The sequence below is a fragment of the Kazachstania africana genome, chromosome 4 (genome assembly GCF_000304475.1).
Source record: "Kazachstania africana CBS 2517 chromosome 4, complete genome".
NCBI classification, from domain to species: domain Eukaryota; kingdom Fungi; phylum Ascomycota; class Saccharomycetes; order Saccharomycetales; family Saccharomycetaceae; genus Kazachstania; species Kazachstania africana.
Genome location: NC_018943.1, coordinates 376703 through 397365, shown reverse-complemented (window position 1 = coordinate 397365; position 20663 = coordinate 376703). Strand labels below are relative to the sequence as shown.

The 20663-nt window shown below is 36.4% G+C and overlaps 8 protein-coding genes across 8 annotated transcripts; 3 read left to right on the top strand and 5 right to left on the bottom strand.

The window, feature by feature from the left end:
• Positions 1 to 44: 44 nt before the first annotated feature.
• On the bottom strand, positions 45 to 2462 carry APL6 (AP-3 complex subunit beta; the record flags this gene model as incomplete). Its single annotated transcript, XM_003956929.1, has 1 exon — positions 45 to 2462. One exon carries the CDS (start codon positions 2460 to 2462, stop codon positions 45 to 47), a length of 2418 nt encoding a protein of 805 aa, XP_003956978.1.
• Positions 2463 to 2764: 302 nt separating this feature from the next.
• On the bottom strand, positions 2765 to 3553 carry BUD32 (serine/threonine protein kinase BUD32; the record flags this gene model as incomplete). The annotated part of the gene is made up of 1 exon (XM_003956928.1): positions 2765 to 3553. One exon carries the CDS (start codon positions 3551 to 3553, stop codon positions 2765 to 2767), a length of 789 nt encoding a protein of 262 aa, XP_003956977.1.
• A 107-nt stretch (positions 3554 to 3660) lies between these two features.
• On the bottom strand, positions 3661 to 4785 carry SAY1 (steryl deacetylase; the record flags this gene model as incomplete). The annotated part of the gene is made up of 1 exon (XM_003956927.1): positions 3661 to 4785. The coding sequence occupies one exon, from the start codon at positions 4783 to 4785 to the stop codon at positions 3661 to 3663; it is 1125 nt and encodes a 374-aa protein (XP_003956976.1).
• A 494-nt stretch (positions 4786 to 5279) lies between these two features.
• Positions 5280 to 7394, top strand: KAFR0D01930 (uncharacterized protein; the record flags this gene model as incomplete). The annotated part of the gene is made up of 1 exon (XM_003956926.1): positions 5280 to 7394. One exon carries the CDS (start codon positions 5280 to 5282, stop codon positions 7392 to 7394), a length of 2115 nt encoding a protein of 704 aa, XP_003956975.1.
• Positions 7395 to 7465: 71 nt separating this feature from the next.
• Positions 7466 to 8203, bottom strand: FOL2 (GTP cyclohydrolase I; the record flags this gene model as incomplete). Its single annotated transcript, XM_003956925.1, has 1 exon — positions 7466 to 8203. The coding sequence occupies one exon, from the start codon at positions 8201 to 8203 to the stop codon at positions 7466 to 7468; it is 738 nt and encodes a 245-aa protein (XP_003956974.1).
• Positions 8204 to 9439: 1236 nt separating this feature from the next.
• On the bottom strand, positions 9440 to 10057 carry HUA1 (Hua1p; the record flags this gene model as incomplete). Its single annotated transcript, XM_003956924.1, has 1 exon — positions 9440 to 10057. The coding sequence occupies one exon, from the start codon at positions 10055 to 10057 to the stop codon at positions 9440 to 9442; it is 618 nt and encodes a 205-aa protein (XP_003956973.1).
• A 633-nt stretch (positions 10058 to 10690) lies between these two features.
• Positions 10691 to 14476, top strand: YTA7 (chromatin segregase YTA7; the record flags this gene model as incomplete). Its single annotated transcript, XM_003956923.1, has 1 exon — positions 10691 to 14476. One exon carries the CDS (start codon positions 10691 to 10693, stop codon positions 14474 to 14476), a length of 3786 nt encoding a protein of 1261 aa, XP_003956972.1.
• A 249-nt stretch (positions 14477 to 14725) lies between these two features.
• Positions 14726 to 20614, top strand: SLH1 (RNA helicase; the record flags this gene model as incomplete). Its single annotated transcript, XM_003956922.1, has 1 exon — positions 14726 to 20614. One exon carries the CDS (start codon positions 14726 to 14728, stop codon positions 20612 to 20614), a length of 5889 nt encoding a protein of 1962 aa, XP_003956971.1.
• Between the last annotated feature and the right edge of the window lie 49 nt (positions 20615 to 20663).

Below are 20663 nucleotides of genomic sequence, written 5' to 3'. Positions count from 1 at the left end.
TATGTCTCTTCCTTTATAGATATTAGTTTAATTGATTATAATATTCAAATACTCTCACTGGAAGAACTGGACTCTTCGTCACTGGACTCTTCGTCATCTACACTCTCATCAGAAGTATCATACTCACTCTCCTCACTGCTCGTGTCCTCCTCTTCGATTCGAACTATCTTCCTTGGTTTATCAAATTTTCTAGTTTTAGTCGTAGTTGGAATATCAGATAAGAATTCATCCAAGCTTTGTAATTTATACTTCTGACCGCTGCCAGAGGTAAAACTGTTATTACTCCTCACAGCGATACCTGCAGGTGCCGGAGATGGTGTAGATGTCCTATGTGTATCGCTATAAGTCTTATCAAACGTTCTTGGTATATTGTTCCTACCACTCATGAAGTAATCGGATGATATGCTTTTTTTATACTTAGAATAGTCTTTCAATGGTGCACTTTCCCTAATATCAATGGCTTCGACCTCACTATTCTCAGCCGCTGCCTCCCATGCTATATACTGATGATAGGATTTAATATCTTTATCAATTTGAAGTTCATTACTTGATATCTCTGACGTTCTAGTCCTTGGTTTTGGGGCCTGTAATAATAAAGTTGCTATCTCATATTTTTTCGAATCGAAAATAGATGAGATTAACCTAGCTCTGTCTCTAATGTCAAAGTCATCATCAAACTTGCATAGATAAGAAACGTGAGCAAAAATCTTGGCAATTCTTGAATCGTCCAAAGTAAAGCTATCACCTAAGTTATCCACTTCATACGATAATAACTTTGCCGCCAGAGTCAAAATTTGATTTCTTGCTTCTACCCCTTCATCAACAAAATTTGGTATTAATTTTCTTAATACATCTGGACAAACACTGAATTCAATGGCCGAAATTTCCCCAAACAACCATATAATACCGGCTCTAGCATTATCATTCGTCAGCCTGTCATCTGAGGTCAATATATCTGCCAATTTGATTATTACTCTTAAATGACTTTGAGGGTTATTCTGAACCAGTTCCCTAATTATATTGATATAACAATTCAGAACATCATTTGTCAATATCTTGAATTTGGATTCCATGTTAATAACAGCCCAGTTGAGAATATGAGATTCGAGTTCAATAGAAAGATTACTGCACGCCAAGAGAGTGTTCAATGATTCCAGTACTATCCTTTCATTTCGATAATGGTTGATATAATATTTCAATTGTTTCAAAATGAACTGTACGTTATTTTCATTTAACAAAGCCGATAACACTTTTAATTTCAAAACTGAAATGCTGACAGAATCGTTTGGGAACAGAAGGAAAATTTTCATGTTGGCCAAAAACAAGGTACTATCGCTGATAGAATACATTAAAATCGATTGCAGTATGACACTTTTTAGGCCTTCATTTTCGCTAGCTGATGTAAGAAAACCTATCAAAGCCTCTGGGAGCTTTGATTTTTTGAAGTATTGTGAAGTTGTTAATTGATAAAATGCATTACAACATGAAAAGATTACCAATGGGTTCGAGCTAAATCTTAATGTTTCAAGTTGCTTCAAGAAGAGCCTTAAATCATCATCTATCTTGATATCGTACATGGGGAAGGGTATTGTATTATACTCATCTGGTAAAGGTATAGTCTCCCTGGTATCTTGTTCCTCTGAAGAAGTATCAATTACGAGCGGTCTTGTTATAAATTTTTTACAGTACTTGATTAAAATTTCAATCAAGTAATATTGTGACCATGAATTCAGCTGTTTTATAATTTTGCAATAGTACCTAAAATGCCCATGTAATAGATCTAATTCGTCACTAAAACATTCTCTCATAAGTAATATAGCTGATGAGATAACTTGAGGCTCTGAATCCGATAATAAATCTTTCAAGAGGCTATGGATATCCTCTTCATATTCTTCGCGCTTCCATTGGTATAGTTTAAGTAATGCAAAAGCTACTTCAGAGCGAACAGTGGCAGAAGAATCTGTTATAGCTTTTCTCAAACTTTCAGCGAGAATTGGGCAAAGGGAAGATATTTTGATATCTGATAGAGCTTTTATTGCAAGAGCTCTGATATCTGGATTCGTATCATTTAAAGATTTCTGGATCGCGTTAATTGATAGTAATGCCAGATCTGGATCCTTATCTGCGTATCTAGATAGATAAACATAAACCATTCTTTTAACTTTGGAGTCTTCATTGCCTATATTCTTGACGACATCTGCAAAGAAGGACTCAACATCTAGACTGCTATTGTTGTTATCATCACCCGAAGCCATGATGGATAAAATTCGTTTCATACCATCTTTGACCTCTCTATTATGTCTCGAATTTAGGAGATTACGTAGCTGTTGTGATGAAATGCTCTTTGAATAATGAGCATAAGAGCTTTCACCCAACTTGGAAGAAGCCACAGCGGCAGCTTCCAATGTGATGGCTTTAGCAGACTCTAAAGCGGATGCTATATTACCTATAGATTCTGTCATATAATGCAATTGAACAGTTGGCCTCAAGTAGTTCCAGCAGTATTTATTTGTAAATGCCTACTCGGCCTTGAAGTTATAGGGAGAAGATGGGGTGTTTGATTTCAGCTTTAAGATTTATGACAATCTTAACCTTTTTTTCTCTTCAATATTTTTTCCGCAGGAGCTCAGAACAAGTATAGGCCTTTACCAGTAAATAGAAGATGGTTGAATGAGGATGAATTAGTGTGTCATATTAATGAAAACTGTCTGATGCTGTTGAGGTGAGTGTGTCTTAAATATATATGCTTTTATAAAATAATAATCTAACCTATCATACTTCTCTTTCTTCCACGCATTCTAACGTCAGCAAATCTAGCCAAGACTTCTGTTAATCTCTGGTTACCTGCTTTGCCGTGTTTCTTGTATATATTAGAATAACCTTCCAGAATCCATTCGTTATATTTATCTGAAAATGAAGAATGTGTACTGATAATCGCTCTTTCAAGGACATAAAGATCGACACCTTTGTCTTCGACTAAATTTGAGATTGAACTCAAGCCAAAGTCAATTAGGTGTGGCTCCCAAGTTCCTCCACTTTCTGTTTTAACTAAGACGATGTTGGAGCTAGTTAAATCACCATGACAGTAATCATTCCAATGGAGTAGACCAATCTGTTCACCCACTTTGACCAGTGTATTTTTGACATTGTCATGGTAAGAGTCTGTTGCATTCATCCAAAGATAGTTTTTCAAGTTGCTAAACCCAAATCCATTAGGCAAGTCTTCACCCAAAAATTCTAGCCATATATATCCGTTGTATGGATCGCACGCGATGAGTTTAGGAACTTTGATGCCCTTAATTTGAAATAACTTCGCTAATATCCGGGATTCACTCAGTGTACGATGTTTTGTCAATGCTTTATTTATTGTTGGATGTCTATATTTTTTCGAGGGTCTGTACTTAATTATATAGACTTCATCTTCATTTGTATTTTGAAGATATGGATGCACAGGAGTCGTGAAAATTGCAGCTTCGGCTCCCTGTGATATTAATGTGACTGGAATATTTTTTGTACAGTACTGGGTGACAGTGTCAATAATTTCTTGAGACATGGTCGATCCAAATCTCAAGCAGTTTTATGTTCAGCTATACTTGAAGAATCCAATTTTTCTTTTTTTCCGTTATAAACACTTTTTTTTTCACACATCGCAAAAATTCATCATTTTCTATCTAACATCGCAAGAATCCTGCTGACAGTTTTATACCTACTCCAGTTTGACAAGTCTCTTGATATGATCAATGCTGGTTCAATGTGACTCCCACCTTCATCTAAGAGTACATTGTTCGCTAGATTAAACTTTTCACACTGAATATTTTCCAATTTGTTGATGAATTTGGCTATTTGATGTTTTAGTATCTCTTCTGTTCCGTATGTAACTAGTAAATCGACTTGAGATAGTATGATTTTCCAGGTTTTTTCATCAAAACAAGCCTCTATGTTAAGTAGGGGATCCAATGGATTAAAGTGGCTTGATGTTGGATGCAGCAACTCCGTAAATCTCTTCAACCCACTAAATGAAATGGAATCAATTCTTTCACAGTCCTTGTACAACGTAAGCTCCTCATCTGAATATGACATTGGATTACACCATGGACTTATAGCAACGGCTTTTATAGGCATATTTATGTCTCTTCTAATCAGATATTGTAGTAATGCAAGTACAAGGTTACCGCCTGCTGATTCGCCCATTAAGATTATATTTGAACATGACACGTTTTGCGATAAGTGGCTATATGCTGCAACTGATTCTATCAATTGTCTAGGATATTTGTCAGTATCCTTGCCTGATGCAGTGGTAGTGTAATCTTGTATAACAATTGCTGTTCTGGGAAAGAAACGAGATAAATTTTGTAAGAAGAATAATGTAGATGGGATCAGTTTGGTTGCAAAACCACCGCCATGAAAATAAAGTATAATTGAATCAGTCTTTGGATTGAAGTCTACGGGCTTCCTGAACCAGTTAATTTTTGCGTTCACTTCTCCCAGTGATTTAATATTTGGGAGCATCTTCAAATCTGTGTCAGTGCATTCATAGAATATTTCTTCTTCATTCGAATTTTTCAAGAAAAATCCATTTAACCAATCGAAAGCAGGGTTTATGACGTCTTTAAACGACTGTATATAGCTTAAATTGAGTGCTTCCCTCATGGCAATCCTACCTATCAGTTTCAAGCGAAAGTTGCACGATCTTCTGACGAGCAGCAGGTCGAGAGTATAGAATAACATCTTAAGGGGTAAGACAAATATAATCTTCAGCAGGAAAACGGGCACAAGCAAATTCATTTGACGTTAGATTCCCCCTCATAAAGTGCTTATAGCTCAAAGTAACGCTCACCTTTCAATTATCTTCCATGTAATATACCTTAACGAATATTTCATCGTATCGCTCGAAACATTGGCAAAAAAAAAAGCAGTGATGACGTTCGTTTCTATGGTTCTTCGTAACATAAAAGGATTTTCAAAGGATTAATCCCATTATACAATGTTCACGAGTTAAAATTGTTTAATATACTCTATATGGCTGGCAATCTTGTGTGCCATGTTTATGCTGAGATCTTGAATTTAATTTTAGCTATTTGCTGCTCTTCATATAACGAATGCGTTGCAAGAGATTCCTTAAGCGTTCAGCGTGACGTACAAGGTTCTGTATCCCCTTGCCCTTTATTTGATAAATTATTTAAAGGGAATGTGCTGTATACAAATTGAGGAACCCAGAAACGTTTCATTCGAATCACAATAATCTCACCACCGTAGTGAATATCAACTTGCACAACACTATGAATGAAAGCTGGTTTGATGATTGGGATGCTAATTATCTGAACGATGCTCTCATAGGTGAGTGTAATAAGGCTATCGAAGGTTCACCGATTGAAGCAAGTGGGATTGTCTGTGGACCAATACTGCGATTAATTTCTGTTGACTATAAAAGACTTTTATATATCGGATCAATTTTATTAGTGACGAAGAACCTTGGACCAAGCAGTCCCCCTACAATACGATATCTAATAGGTCCTTCTAAGAAGAGAACCAGTGAACATGATCTGAAATCTGGCAATTTTGGCTCGAAATTGTTTTACACTGATGAATTGTTAGCCGATGAGTTCCATTTCTTTAGATATTCAATTGAATTACCGCTTGTCACTTATGAACAGATGGTTAAATATGAAATTGACGGTAAATTCCAACCGCAATACAGATTTTTTATTCCAGCTGATAATACAAATTTCAACTCAATAGCATATTCATGCAATGGCTTTTCTCTCTCTGTAAATACTACAACTTTCAAGGGATCTCTTTGGTACGATATTCTGCGCAAGCATACTAAAATACACTATAATGTGATGCTTGGTGGAGGAGACCAGATTTATAGCGATTCCATAAAATTGTATTCCGCCAAGGTTAAAAAATGGGCAGAAACTAAGGATCTCGTTAAGAAATATTCTATGAAAGTGACACCTGATGTTCAACTAGAAATATACAATTTTTACCTTCAAGAATATATTGAATGGTTTGGATATGGTCATTGGCATGGATCAACACCAGAATCTATGACCACACAGCGTTGTTTCCCTATTGCAATGTGTACCATACCTTCTATTAACATCTGGGATGACCATGATATCATTGATGGATTTGGTTCATATAATGATACATTCATGAAGACAGATATTTTCAGTTCAATTGGCAAGGCAGCTTATAAATATTACATGCTGTTTCAACATCATTCGAATATGGATGGCTCTGACGACGAGCATTATTTACAAAATTCCAATTGGATTCTTGGGCACAAGCCAGGCGTATATATTGGAGAAAAATCACACTCATTATTTACAAGATTAGGTCCCAATATTGGTTTATTAGGACTGGATTGTAGAACAGAGAGGAAAAGAAAAGAGATTGTTTCCCCAGAAACTTATGACACGGTTTTTTACCGGTTGACTGAAGAAATAGCAAGGCAGCCGAAGCTAGATCATCTTTTAGTAATGCTAGGCGTCCCTATTGCATATCCTAGAATGGTTTGGCTTGAGTGGATGTTTTCTTCGCCATTGCTTGCGCCGTTGAAATGGTTGTCGAAAAAGGGCATCATCGCTAGAGGCCTTGTCAACGAGTTTAATGGTGAGGTAGAATTGTTAGATGACTTGGATGACCATTGGTGTGCAAGACATCATAAGAGGGAGCGTAACTATTTGATGGCAAGGTTACAGGATTTTAGTGCGCGTCATGGTGTTCGTATCTCCATCCTTTCAGGTGATGTACATTTAGCCTCTGTTGGGAGATTTACTGCAAAGCTACATAGACGTCATCTATTTGGAAATAAACGTATAGAAGAAGAAAATAAGAAAGTTCTTTCAGAGCCCGAAAATGACGTTAGGCTCATGTTTAATATTATATCTAGTGCTGTAGTCAATACACCGCCACCTGATGGTATGGCACGGTTCCTTCAGGCAAGAGGTACAAAGGTTCATCATTTTGATTATGAAACAGAAGAAGATTGTGTGGCAATTTTTAGAACTGACGTTGATGGAGTTCTAAATAGGAAAGCTAGTTGCTTTTCGAATCGCAGGAATTGGTCAGATATTATACCTGTTGAAAATGTGTTTAATAATGAGTATTTACAGTCAAAATTGAATCTGAATATAAACGATTATATTTTGCCCGGGATCATTGATGAGGTAAAAGGCAAGGCAGTATTAAAGAAAGAGAGCAAAAGTGAAATTACTAAGAAAAATCAAGCATATCCTGTAACCAAGAGAGGAATATTCGCTACGATTCATGTGGAGAAAAACTGCGAAAATAAAAGCTCCGACACAGTGCCTTATATGCTGCCAATTCCTGAACTGAGAGAATACAAGAAAAAACTCTCCCATTATGGGATGAAGCACCTCGAATAATTTAACGTATTGAATTACGATGACATATATTGTGTAAAAGAAAAAATTTTATATTTACAATTAGAAAATAATTAAAATCTTTTGTTTAGAAGGCTTAAAAACTCTTCTCTAGTTTTATGTGCTCTAAAACAACCCAGCATGGATGAAGTAATTGTAGAAGATCCAGTTTTCTCGATACCTCTCGATACCATGCACATGTGAGTTGCTTCAATTACCACAGCTACCCCCATTGGTTTCAAAATATCTTGTAAAGCCATTGCAATTTGTTTGGATAAACGTTCTTGAACTTGCAATCTTCTTGCGTACATTTCAGCTAAACGAGCTAATTTACTGAGACCAATTACTTTCTTATTTGGGATATAGCCAATGTGAACCTTTCCGAAAAATGGTACTAAATGATGTTCACATAGGGAATATATTTCAATGTCACGTACAATGACCATTTCGTTGTGATCTTCTTCAAACACTGCATTTTTAATGACATCATCAATAATATTAGTTTGATAACCTTTTGTAAAGAATAACATAGCTTTAGCATAACGCTGTGGTGTGTCGAGTAAACCTTCTCTACTCGGATCTTCACCCAGTTCTTCTAATATTACTTTAATGGCGTTGCCTATACGATCTACTCTTGCCTGTTCCTCTATTGAATCCTCTTCAGATCTTATTCTAGCACCTAGACTCGGCCAAGAGAGGCCATCATGCTCGACTGGCGGATTTAGAGTATATGGGGAAGTTGGTTTCTGATTTAAAGGAGTCGCATTATTCTCGTATCTTAAGTTATTTATCCTTTCATGATCTTCAGACATTGCTGTTAACGTTTATCAGGGTATGTTATTTAAAAAAAGCGATGACTAGTTCCTAATTGAGTTATAAAGACATTTATATTGAAATATAAGACCAAGAAAAAGTATTGCTCATCGATTAATAGTGTTTTTTGACTCTCCCACTAATTCACTATTTCAGACAGCTTGAGTTGTGCAACAGTTTTTCACAGGGCTTTCTAAAGATAAAAAAAAAGTGCGATCAACGCACGTGACATTGCCCATTGAGCAAACGCCTGGCTGTGGCAAAAGTGACACCAAAAGGAACTGGAGTGGAAATAGGGTTACCTGTATGTTGCCTGGCGTGTGGCATTTAATGACACAGCAGAACTTTAAAATATATATATATTTTTAATCTTTTGATATAGTTCGCTACACATTTCCTCTAGTTCAATATACTCTGATGGGATGTTTCCACCACAGTGTGCACTGTAACTTCTCTCATAGTTCAATTTATGCTAGTTCTTTCATTGACAGGGTGAGCCTAAATTTTGAGCAGTCTTTATTATCAATAATTCGTTTGAGACCTTCTCATCACTAAGAGAATCTCTACTATCTTTAAATATCTTGTTCCATCTACTTAAATCTCTTTGCCATTGACTGATTTAATATTAATGCTTGGTTAATGACGGATTGCCACAGGCAAAAAAGGAACCTTTGAGATATTACCTGTGAATTTCTCTTGTCTATAGATAAGAGAACTAGGTAACTTTGGCTTTTAGGCTGATAGATTTTTCACTCCACAACCAGTGCCCTTTTGTAAATTGGTGGCCTAATTAAACTTGTGGAAGTATTATTTAAATATACATCGAAATTTGTATCATGTGAATAAGATAGAGTATGACTATGATTATACCAAAGGTGTGAAATCTTGCAAATTTCCCAAAGGACTTGAAGCCTCGATAGTTAAGATAAAAAAGCATAATGACTTTTTGAAGCATGTTTCTAAATAGTTGAGATGAATGTAAAAAGATGCGAATTTTGTTTCAAAATGGCATTTTCTATCCTGAACCCTATCAGAAGCTGTTTTTAGAAGTAACAAAGACAGAGGAAAAAATCACTCTTATTCAATTGCTGAACAATTAAAAATTTCCCATAATAGGCAAATATAATGACTGACTAGTTAGTAGACCTACTAGATATATGTGTTATTGTCTGTGTCAATTGCTGCGATCTTTGATGGGGAAAAAAATGCATGTGTCATTAACTTTTTCCTTCATTCTACCTATTATTCAATATTCTGCCGATACCATTACACAAAGGGCATATATTTTCATCTAGTAGGAATCTTATCCTGCCAGAGCCCCGACAATTACCACAGACTATACCTCCAAGTCTTGGATCACCTGGTCTCACCACTAATGGTCTTCCATTATTATTTCCATAAGGGACAGATGTATTAACTGGAGTGAAAATTGGAGATTGGTAGTACTGGAACGGAGAATTATAATTTTGAATTGGGTTGAGATTGTTTGTTGGTGCAAATTGTCTCCAGCATGATTTACACGATTTACCATTTTTCAATTTGTAACCGGTATTATTACATTTGAGGCAATGGAACCCTCTGGGATAAACCCACGGTAAGTTAGGAGCAGGAGGTCGAGATGAAGTGGGTTTACTTGAATGACGATGATGATGTGACTGAGAGGAAGAAGGAGCTTGTGGTGGATTCGGTCTTGGTCTATTAGGAAGTTGTGGAACAGAATTTGCTGAGGACACAGTACTAAAGCTTGTTGAGGTGTTGGTATAAGCCGGTGTATTTAATGCTTCTTCATAACTCGGTAGCTGTTCATTTGGTGGATTTGAGTCATCATAATCGGGAATATTATGTGTTCTCATGCTGTTATTACGACCAGTACCCACTTGATTGATTATAATTCTAATACCTAACTGTATCAGATGGTCTAATTTGGCTTTTGAGTGCTTGTTTTTCCTAGAGATGTAATATTATACGAGGAGTTCCGCCGAATGGTGAATCTGTGATGGGCTCAGCCAGATGAATGAATGGATGAAAACCTCCGACCTGGAAGCCTCTTAGGGTTTGCAGGGACAAATTAGGAGGGTTTGGTATCGGGTCGACTTTGAAAATGGGTTTTCTATTTAGGGCTTTATTTTATCAGATTTTGCCTCACGTGACCCATAATTGATAGAGTTCGGGTAACTTTTGTTTTTTTTTTTTTTTCGGCTTTTTCTTCTCGTCTTTCACGATTGTGGTGGAAATATTATTATGGTATTTTCTCAAAGGAATTGTTTTTTCCCATTTCCCGTCTGTCAAACATTGAAATTTTAATTCGTATTTTAAGAACTTGGTCAGATTTATCACTAGCTTGCAATTGATTCAAATCAAATATAAGACCATTCACTCAATAATTCTGAAATACTCGGACTATACCGGAAAATAACTTCATTATATAAAGAATCATACGAAGTTTTTCTGTCTGTTTACATCATTATAAGTCAAATTAATGAGTAATGACGCGAAATTTAAGAAATAGGACAGTGGATTCACCAACGGATTCTGATGAATTCAAAGATGAAAATGGAATTACTCATACGACTTCAAAATCATTGAGGAAAATTGATTATTCTGAGATAGAAAGAGGCAACGATAATGATGATAATGATGATTATGATGATGACGAAGAAGTAAATACTCATAATCTGAGACATTCGAAGAAAAGATCATATAATGAAGATGATGAGGATGAAAGTTTCCATGAAGATGAGAGTGATGATGACAATAACGATGAAGATGAAGACGATTTATATTCAGAAGATGATGACGGAGATGACGATTTTGAAAAAAGGGAACGCCAACGTCAAAGGAAACAACAGGATAAAAATTTTATAGTGCCTGATCCTGATGACGAGGACGAAGACGATGATGAAAATGTATTCTATAATAAGAGACGACGTAGTGATAGGAAGAGAAGATCAAGGAGAAATGATTATCCTGAAAGAAATATAAGGACACGGAATTTGAGAAGTAGAACTGTCCATGATGAACCTGAGGATGAAGAAAATTCAGAATCAAACTTAACTTTAGCTGATGAAATTAGAGAATTGCAAGAAGATAGTCCTATTCAAGAGAAAAGATCATTACGCGAACGTACGAAGCCTGTAAACTACACAATTCCGCCTCCAATAACATCAATAAATGACGAAGAACTGCTTTTAAATAGTAACAACAGACAAAATACAATATCGTTTTCGAACCAATCACCATCTCGTCGTAATAATCGTGGTGCTAATTACATGGGTCCAACAAGAAGGTTATTTCCAACCGGAGGTCCTTTTGGTGGTAATGACGTAGTAACTGTCTTTGGGCAAAATACTAATTTCTATTCAAATAATTTATCTAAGGACAAAAATCCAAAATTGATAATGGATTCAGACTCTTCAGATGATGAAATTCTACCATTTGGTGTAGATTCTAAGAAACCAAAAATTGCAAAAAAAAAGAAAAAGAAACCTGAAATTGCAGATATAGATCCACTAGGTGTGGATATGAATATAAGTTTCGACGATGTTGGTGGTTTGGACAATTATATCGACCAATTAAAAGAAATGGTCGCGTTACCTTTATTATATCCCGAACTATATCAAAATTTCAATATCACTCCTCCTCGTGGTGTCTTATTTCATGGTCCACCGGGGACAGGTAAGACGTTAGTTGCTAGAGCCTTAGCTGCAAGTTGTTCTTCGGACTCTAAGAAAATTACATTTTTCATGCGTAAAGGTGCTGATATCTTATCCAAATGGGTGGGTGAAGCTGAAAGACAGTTACGCCTGTTATTCGAGGAAGCTAAAAAACATCAACCTTCAATCATTTTTTTCGATGAAATTGATGGTCTGGCACCCGTCAGAAGTTCTAAACAGGAACAGATTCATGCAAGTATTGTTTCCACTCTCCTGGCTCTAATGGATGGTATGGATAATAGAGGTCAGGTTATCGTCATAGGTGCGACTAATAGGCCAGATGCCCTTGATCCTGCATTAAGAAGGCCAGGCAGATTTGATAGAGAGTTTTATTTTCCTCTACCTGATTCGAAGGCAAGGGCAAAGATATTGAAAATTCATACCAAAAATTGGCATCCTTCATTATCAGATGAATTCATAGAAAATTTAGTCAAGATGACTAAAGGATATGGTGGTGCTGATTTAAGAGCCTTGTGTACCGAAGCTGCTCTGTTCTGCATTCAAAGGAAATTCCCACAAATTTATAGAAGCGACGAGAAACTAATGGTTAATCCTCGACATTTGAGGGTTACTTTAAATGATTTCATTTTGGCTCTTGATAAGATTGTTCCATCGTCAGCAAGGTCTTCAGGTAACACACCACAACCTTTACCAGAGGCAGTGAAACCTTTATTGGATTCACAATTTACAGAGATTAAAAAATTACTAGATAGAATAGTACCAAAGAATTCCAATGAAGTACGTAAAGATTCTTCCTTAATTCAACAATTTATTGACTACGAAGACTATGATGATGATGTTAATGACAACACAAGCTTTGGTTTTAGTAAGCGGGAACTTCTGAAACGGGTAGCAGACTCGAGGATATGTAAACCCAAACTACTAATTGCTGGGCCTGAGGGTAATGGTCAGCAATATATCGCGGCTGCCATTTTGAACTATCTAGAGAATTATAACGTTCAAAATCTTGACTTGGCTACACTGGTCTCTGAGAGTACCAGAACAATGGAGTCTATTATTGTGCAAAGCTTTATTGAAGCAAGAAAGAGACAACCTTCGGTCATTTTAATCCCAAACATTGATATTTGGGCAAGGATGGTTCCTGAAAGTGTCATTCTAACTTTGGCAAGTTTATTTAGATCCTTACAAAGTAATGAAAGAGTTCTGCTATTAGGAATTTCGGAAATTCTCTCAAAGGATGATGTACAAAATTCTACTTTATCTCATTTGGCATTTTCATCCAAAAATATTTTTGAAATAAGCACACCAAGCTCAAAACAAAGGCAGAATTATTTCAATTCTATTAGAACCGTTTTGATGATGAAACCTCCAGTTTTTGATTCTCGAAGGAAAAGAAAGACGCCTTTGCCTGAGCTGGCAAAGGTAAGCTCCTCGCAACCCAAATCTAACGAATTTGACGAGAATGGCAAGCCAGTTTCGCAGGATGAAATTATAAGACAGAAGTTAAAATCTTACCAATACCAAGATATGAAGTTGAAAAATGTCTTAAAGATCAAAATTTCTGGATTAATGGACCTTTTCAAAAATAGATACAAGAGATTTAGAAAACCTCCCATCGATGATGCTTTCTTGATCCATTTATTTGAGCCAGTTCCTGCAGACCCTAATTGGCAACCATTATATGTAAAGGATGACGGTATGATTCGTGAAGTTGCTACAGGTCGTAAGTTCTACAATATGGATCTAGATATCGTGGAAGAACGTCTATGGAATGGGTATTATTCAGAACCAAAACAATTTTTAAAAGATATTGAATTGATTTATATTGATGCGAACACAACAGGAGATAGGGACAGAATAATCAAGGCTTCTGAGATGTTTGCTAATGCTCAGATGGGCATTGAGGATATTTCTACTCCAGAATTTGTGCAGGATTGTAAAGCTACTAAACAAAGAGACTTAGAAAGAAAGAGACTTTATTTGAAGGAGGTAGAAGAACAGGCTATTAAGGAAAAGGCAGAGTTAGAAGTGAGAATGGAAACCGAAAATAACTCGAATATTACAGAAGTAGCGGTTGGCTCTGGTAATCAATTGCAGGCCCAAGCACAAATTTTACCTGATCTTCCTCCATCAAACTTGGAAGCTCACGTTCCTGAAGCTTCAAATGAGAGTGAAGTTGCAGTCGTCGAAGAAACCGTCTCAGCGCCAGCCATGGCAAATAGTGTTTCTAATACTGAACGCATCAAATCCATGGACATAGGCTATATGGTAGATGACAACAAAGAAGAAGCAAATTCAAATACGTCTGAAAAAATGGGATTACAGGAAAAAGTGGAGGAAAATCATACTGTTGAAGAAACGAATGAAGATATTTCGCACAACGAAGATATATCTGAAAAAGTGGAAGGGAACGTCATTATAGATGAAAACGTTTTGTCAGGTATATTGTTGTTGCTTGAAAAAGAAACAAAGGGTTTCCCTGTTTCTAGACTTGAAGAATTATATTCAAGCGTGATTGACATCGTGTGGGATGGCCGTCTGGACCGGGATAAAACCGAAACATTGGCAAATATCAAAAAATATTTAGAAAGTTTGTAAATATATTAGTTGTAACTATTTTCATTTTGAAAAATGTGCTTCGTAACATTTTGGCACTGTACCAAGCCAATAGTCATATATAATCGATTTTTTGTCTGTTCAAAAATGTAGCCGGAATCAAACGCTGACCTTGGCATATCAGATTATAATCGTCTCATCGAAAAATTCGGGAAGCAAAGTACATAATGAAGATAAAATTATCTAATGGCAATCTTATAAGTATTTCTCACGGATCCAGTCAAATACACCATGATGACCTCTTATTCTGTACACTCCTCGAAGTCTTTCATGGAGGCAATGCAGAGTATGATTCAAGCCTCTGAATTGTTCAACGTGGATCTTTCGAAAATTGTAGTTCCAGAATATGATAATAGCAAAAACGTCAAGGATAAAGAGCCAGAAGGCACTAAGTTAGCTGTTTTGGCGCAAGATAAAAATGAATGGGACGACATTTATGAAGAATTTAACGATATTTCCTTTGAAAAATTGAATGACATTATAAGTTCTTATAATGAAGAGGATTCTTTGAAGGTATTCAAAAATTTATCAAGGCTCCTAAACACTTGTTCCACGGAACTACCAAAAGATATTCTACCTGAGTCAACATTGCAGCTCTTATTTACTCATGAAACTATTGATTTGGAAAAAGAACTACTCAATTTACTGGGAACAGAGAATATCGAATTAATATCATTTCTTCTACAAAATAAAGCAAAAATTACCTCTCAGCCATTAGATAATGTACTGTGGCTTATAAATAATTCAGATGATTCGAATACGCACCTTACAGAGGAAGATATCCGAAATCAAGTACTTGAAAATGCACGTATTGCAAAAAATCAGAAGTTGGATCAAGCTGAAAAGATAATAAAATATCCCCATGTATTCAGAAAATATGAATCCAACACCACTTCATCCTTGAGTTTTTCGGGGCAGAAGTTTTCTCTTCCAGTGGGAACAACAAGGCAATCTCTACAGACACATGAAGAAATTATCATTCCAGCCGCTGATTCTTCTAATTCAAGACCTTTTCTTTATACTAAATTATTAGAAGTCGAGGACCTAGATGAGTACTGTAAAGCAGTATTTAATTATGATACCTTAAATCAAATTCAATCCCTAGTTTATCCGGTTGCTTACAACACAAATGAGAATATGTTAGTGTGTGCTCCTACAGGTGCCGGTAAAACCGATATTGCATTACTGACGATTTTAAATAATATAAAGCAGTTTTCTTCCGTAAATGAAGAGGGTGAAATTGATATCCAGTATGATGATTTCAAAATTATCTATGTTGCTCCCTTAAAGGCCCTTGCAGCAGAAATTGTCTCGAAATTCAGTAAAAAGTTGTCAGTTTTTGATATAAAAGTGAGAGAACTTACAGGTGATATGCAGCTCACGAAAGCAGAAATACTTGAAACACAAGTAATTGTTACAACTCCTGAAAAATGGGATGTTGTAACACGTAAGGCCAATGGTGATAACGACCTTGTTTCAAAAGTGAAACTGCTTATTATAGATGAGGTTCATCTGTTACATGAAGATAGGGGTTCTGTTATTGAAACGTTAGTTGCTCGTACTTTAAGACAGGTGGAAAGCTCGCAATCTATGATTCGAATTTTGGGTCTCTCAGCAACTTTACCAAATTTTATGGATGTTGCTGACTTTTTAGGAGTCAATAGGCAGGTTGGTATGTTTTACTTTGATCAGTCCTTCCGTCCTAAACCATTAGAGCAACAGTTACTTGGTTGCCGTGGGAAAGATGGCAGTAAACAGAGTAAAGAAAATCTTGATTCTGTTTCGTATAAAAAGTTGATTGAAATGGTACGACAAGGTTCTCAGGTCATGGTTTTTGTCCATTCAAGAAAAGAAACATCTAAGAGTGCCAAGACATTTATTAAGATGGCCCAAGAAAATAATGAAACAGACTTATTTTGTCCAAGTCCTTCAACAAAAGACCTCTACTCAAAGCAAATAGCAAAAAACAGAGATAAAGACTTGAAAGAAATATTTCAATTTGGTTTCGGTACTCATCATGCCGGTATGTCTCGTTCTGATCGTAATCTCACAGAAAAGTTATTCAAGGAAGGAGCTATCAAAGTATTATGCTGTACGGCAACGCTCGCTTGGGGTGTCAACTTGCCAGCTGATTGTGTTATTATCAAAGGTACACAGATATACGACTCAAAGAAAGGTGGTTTTGTGGACCTTGGAATTTCAGACGTTATTCAAATATTTGGCCGTGCTGGTAGACCTGGTTTTGGTTCTTCCCACGGTATTGGTATTTTATGTACATCAAGCGCTAGTTTAGATCATTACGTATCTTTGATAACACAGCAACATCCAATTGAATCGAGATTTGGCGCTAAGCTGGTAGATAATTTGAATGCAGAAATATCTTTAGGTACAGTGACAAATGTGGACGAGGCTATCCAGTGGCTTGGTTATACATATATGTTTGTACGCATGAGGAAAAACCCATTCACATATGGTATCGACTGGGAAGAGATCGCTTCGGACCCTCAACTATATGACAGGAGGAAGAAAATGATTATTACTGCAGCAAGGAGATTACACTCTTTACAGATGATCGTTTTCGATGAAGTGTCCATGCATTTTACTGCTAAGGATCTGGGCAGAGTTTCATCTGATTTCTATTTGTTGAATGAATCTGTTGAGATCTTTAATCAAATGTGCAACCCAAAAGCCACTGAAGCAGATGTCCTTTCAATGATTAGTTACAGTAGTGAATTTGATGGTATTAAATTCAGAGAAGAAGAAGCCTCGGAGCTGACTAGGCTGACAGATAATTCAGTTGAATGTCAAATAGCGGGGGCTGCTGATACACCGCAAGGAAAGACTAATATTTTGCTACAAGCTTATATATCGCAAGCAAGAATATTTGATTCTGCTTTATCATCAGACTCCAACTATGTCGCTCAAAATGCTGTGAGAATTTGTCGAGCTTTGTTCTTGATCGGTGTCAATAGGAGGTGGGGTACTTTTTCCAAAGTAATGTTGAACATATGTAAGTCTATTGAGAGAAGACTTTGGTCATTTGATCATCCCATGTGCCAATTTGATTTACCGGAGCCTATTCTCGGCCAACTTCGAAGCAAAAACCCTTCTATGGAGCATCTTCTTGATTTAGAAGAGGATGAATTAGGCGAGCTAGTCCATAACCAGAAAATGGGGCGTAAGTTATATACACTATTAAGCCGTTTTCCAAAAATTATCATAGAATCCGAAATTTTCCCTATTACCACCAATGTCATGCGTATTCATGTTTCTTTAGAGCCTGCTTTTATTTGGGATATCAGAATACATGGTGATGCCCAGTTTTTCTGGGTATTTGTTGAAGAATCCAATAAGTCAGAAATTCTTCATTTTGAAAAGTTCATATTAAACCGAAGACAGCTGAAGCACGCTCATGAAATGGATTTCATGATCCCATTGTCTGATCCATTACCGCCACAAGTTGTTATAAAGGTCGTTTCTGACACTTGGATAGGTTGTGAAAATACTAATGTCGTCTCTTTCCAACATTTGATCCGACCATACAATGAAACATTACAAACAAAATTGGAGAGATTGAGGCCTTTGCCAGTATCTGCTCTTCATAATCCTCTGGTTGAATCTATTTATCCCTTCAAATATTTTAATCCTATGCAAACTATGGTTTTCCATACTTTGTATAATACATCCGAAAATGTGTTTGTTGGTTCACCTACAGGTTCTGGTAAAACTGTCGTTGCTGAACTTGCGATTTGGCAAGCATTTAGAGATTTTCCAGGCTCTAAAATTGTATATATTGCTCCTATGAAAGCTTTGGTTCGTGAAAGAGTGGACGATTGGAGAAAAAAAATCACACCTGTCACGGGTGATAGAGTTGTTGAATTAACTGGTGATTCTCTCCCAGACCCACAGGACGTCAGAGATGCTACTATTATTATTACTACGCCTGAAAAGTTTGACGGTATCTCACGTAATTGGCAGACGCGTAGATTTGTACAAAGCGTTTCTCTAGTTATCATGGATGAAATTCATTTGTTAGCTAGTGATCGTGGCCCAATCCTAGAAATGATTGTTAGTCGTATGAATCATATATCTTCTCAGACTGCTCAGCCTGTCCGTTTATTAGGCATGTCAACAGCTGTGTCTAATGCACACGATATGGCAGGCTGGTTGGGTGTCAAGAACAATGGTCTTTATAATTTTTCTTCCAGCGTACGTCCTGTGCCATTAAAAATGTACATTGATGGTTTTCCAGATAATTTAGCCTTCTGTCCCTTAATGAAAACGATGAATAAGCCAGCGTTTATGGCTATTAAGCAACACTCCCCAGATAAGCCAGCCCTGATTTTTGTAGCGTCCCGTAGGCAAACAAGATTAACGGCGTTAGATTTGATTCATCTTTGTGGTATGGAAGATAATCCAAGGAGGTTTTTGAACATTGATAATGATGATGAATTAAGATACTATCTTTCACAGGTAACTGATGAAACCTTGAAACTGTCTCTGCAATTCGGTATTGGTTTACATCATGCTGGTTTAGTTGAAAAAGATCGTTCCATCTCGCATCATTTATTCCAAAATAATAAGATTCAAATTCTTATTGCAACTTCTACTTTGGCGTGGGGTGTTAATTTACCAGCACATCTAGTCATTATTAAGGGTACGCAGTTCTTCGATGCAAAGATCGAAGGATATAGGGACATGGATCTGACTGATATATTACAAATGATGGGTAGGGCTGGTAGACCAGCATTTGATACTTCAGGTACCGCCATTGTCTATACAAAGAACTCCAAAAAGATGTTTTATAAGCACTTTCTAAACGTTGGATTTCCAGTAGAATCATCCTTACACAAGGTATTGGATGATCATTTGGGTGCAGAAATTGCCTCTGGGTCAATCAAAACCAAACAGGATGCGTTGAATTTCTTAAAATGGACATTCTTTTTCCGTAGAGCATATCATAATCCAACATATTATGGTATTGAAGAAGACACTAGTGCTGCTGGAGTAAACAAGCACTTGAGCAATCTTATCGATAAAACATTGGAAAGCCTATCTGAATCACAATGTGTTTCCATCCAAGGCAAAAAAATTATTCCAACACCATTCATTAGCATCTCATCTTATTACTATATTTCTCATTTAACTGTGCGTAAATTATTAGAGCAGCTATATGATAACGCTACTTTCCAAGATGTTCTAAAATGGTTATCAATGGCTGTCGAATACAATGAATTGCCTGTTAGAGGTGGTGAAATTATCATGAATGTAGAAATGTCAGCTCAATCTAGATATTCTGTAGAAAGTACGTTTACTGGAGATCATGAGTTGCCGATGTGGGATCCACACGTTAAGGCGTTTTTGCTGTTACAAGCTCATTTAAGCCGTGTTGATTTACCAATTGCTGATTATGTTCAAGATACTATATCTGTATTAGATCAATCTTTACGTATCTTACAGGCGTATATTGATGTTGCCAGTGAATTAGGCTATTTGGGCACTGTGATGGCAATGATAAAAGTTATGCAATGTGTTAAGCAAGGTTGTTGGTATGAAGACGACCCGATTGGTCTGTTGCCAGGAATGGATCTGAAAAGACGAACAGATAAAACTTTTAATCAAAGTGGATTTGCGGTCGATAATGTTGAGACAAAGAAAAATCTTTTGGATTTAGATAAAATTGGTAGGCTTGGATTTAGCAAACTACAAAATGTCATGAATAAACTAAATGTTGCAGAAGAAGAGAGAAAAAACTTTTCATATGTGTGTCAGAGATTGCCTGTTTTGAATGACATCAAATTTGATGAGCAAACGGATTCTTCTAGTTTGACGTTGACTGCTAAGCACGCATTCAACAAGACAAATAGAGGTTTTGAGGTATATTGTGATAAATTTCCAAAGACTCAAAAAGAGCTTTGGTTTTGTATTGGTTATCAAGGGAATGAATTGTTAATGATCAAGAGATGTCAGCCTAGACAGAATGGGAAAGACGTTAGTATCATTTGTGATTTATTGATACCCGAAGAATTAGAGGTTGAGGAACTAAATTTTGTATTAATCAATGATGCTTTGGATTTGAAATATCAGTTAAGACATAAACTGATCGGCTCTTCAAATTGATGGAACGGTTAATCGTAAAATGACAATTTGTTAATAATTAATATATAAG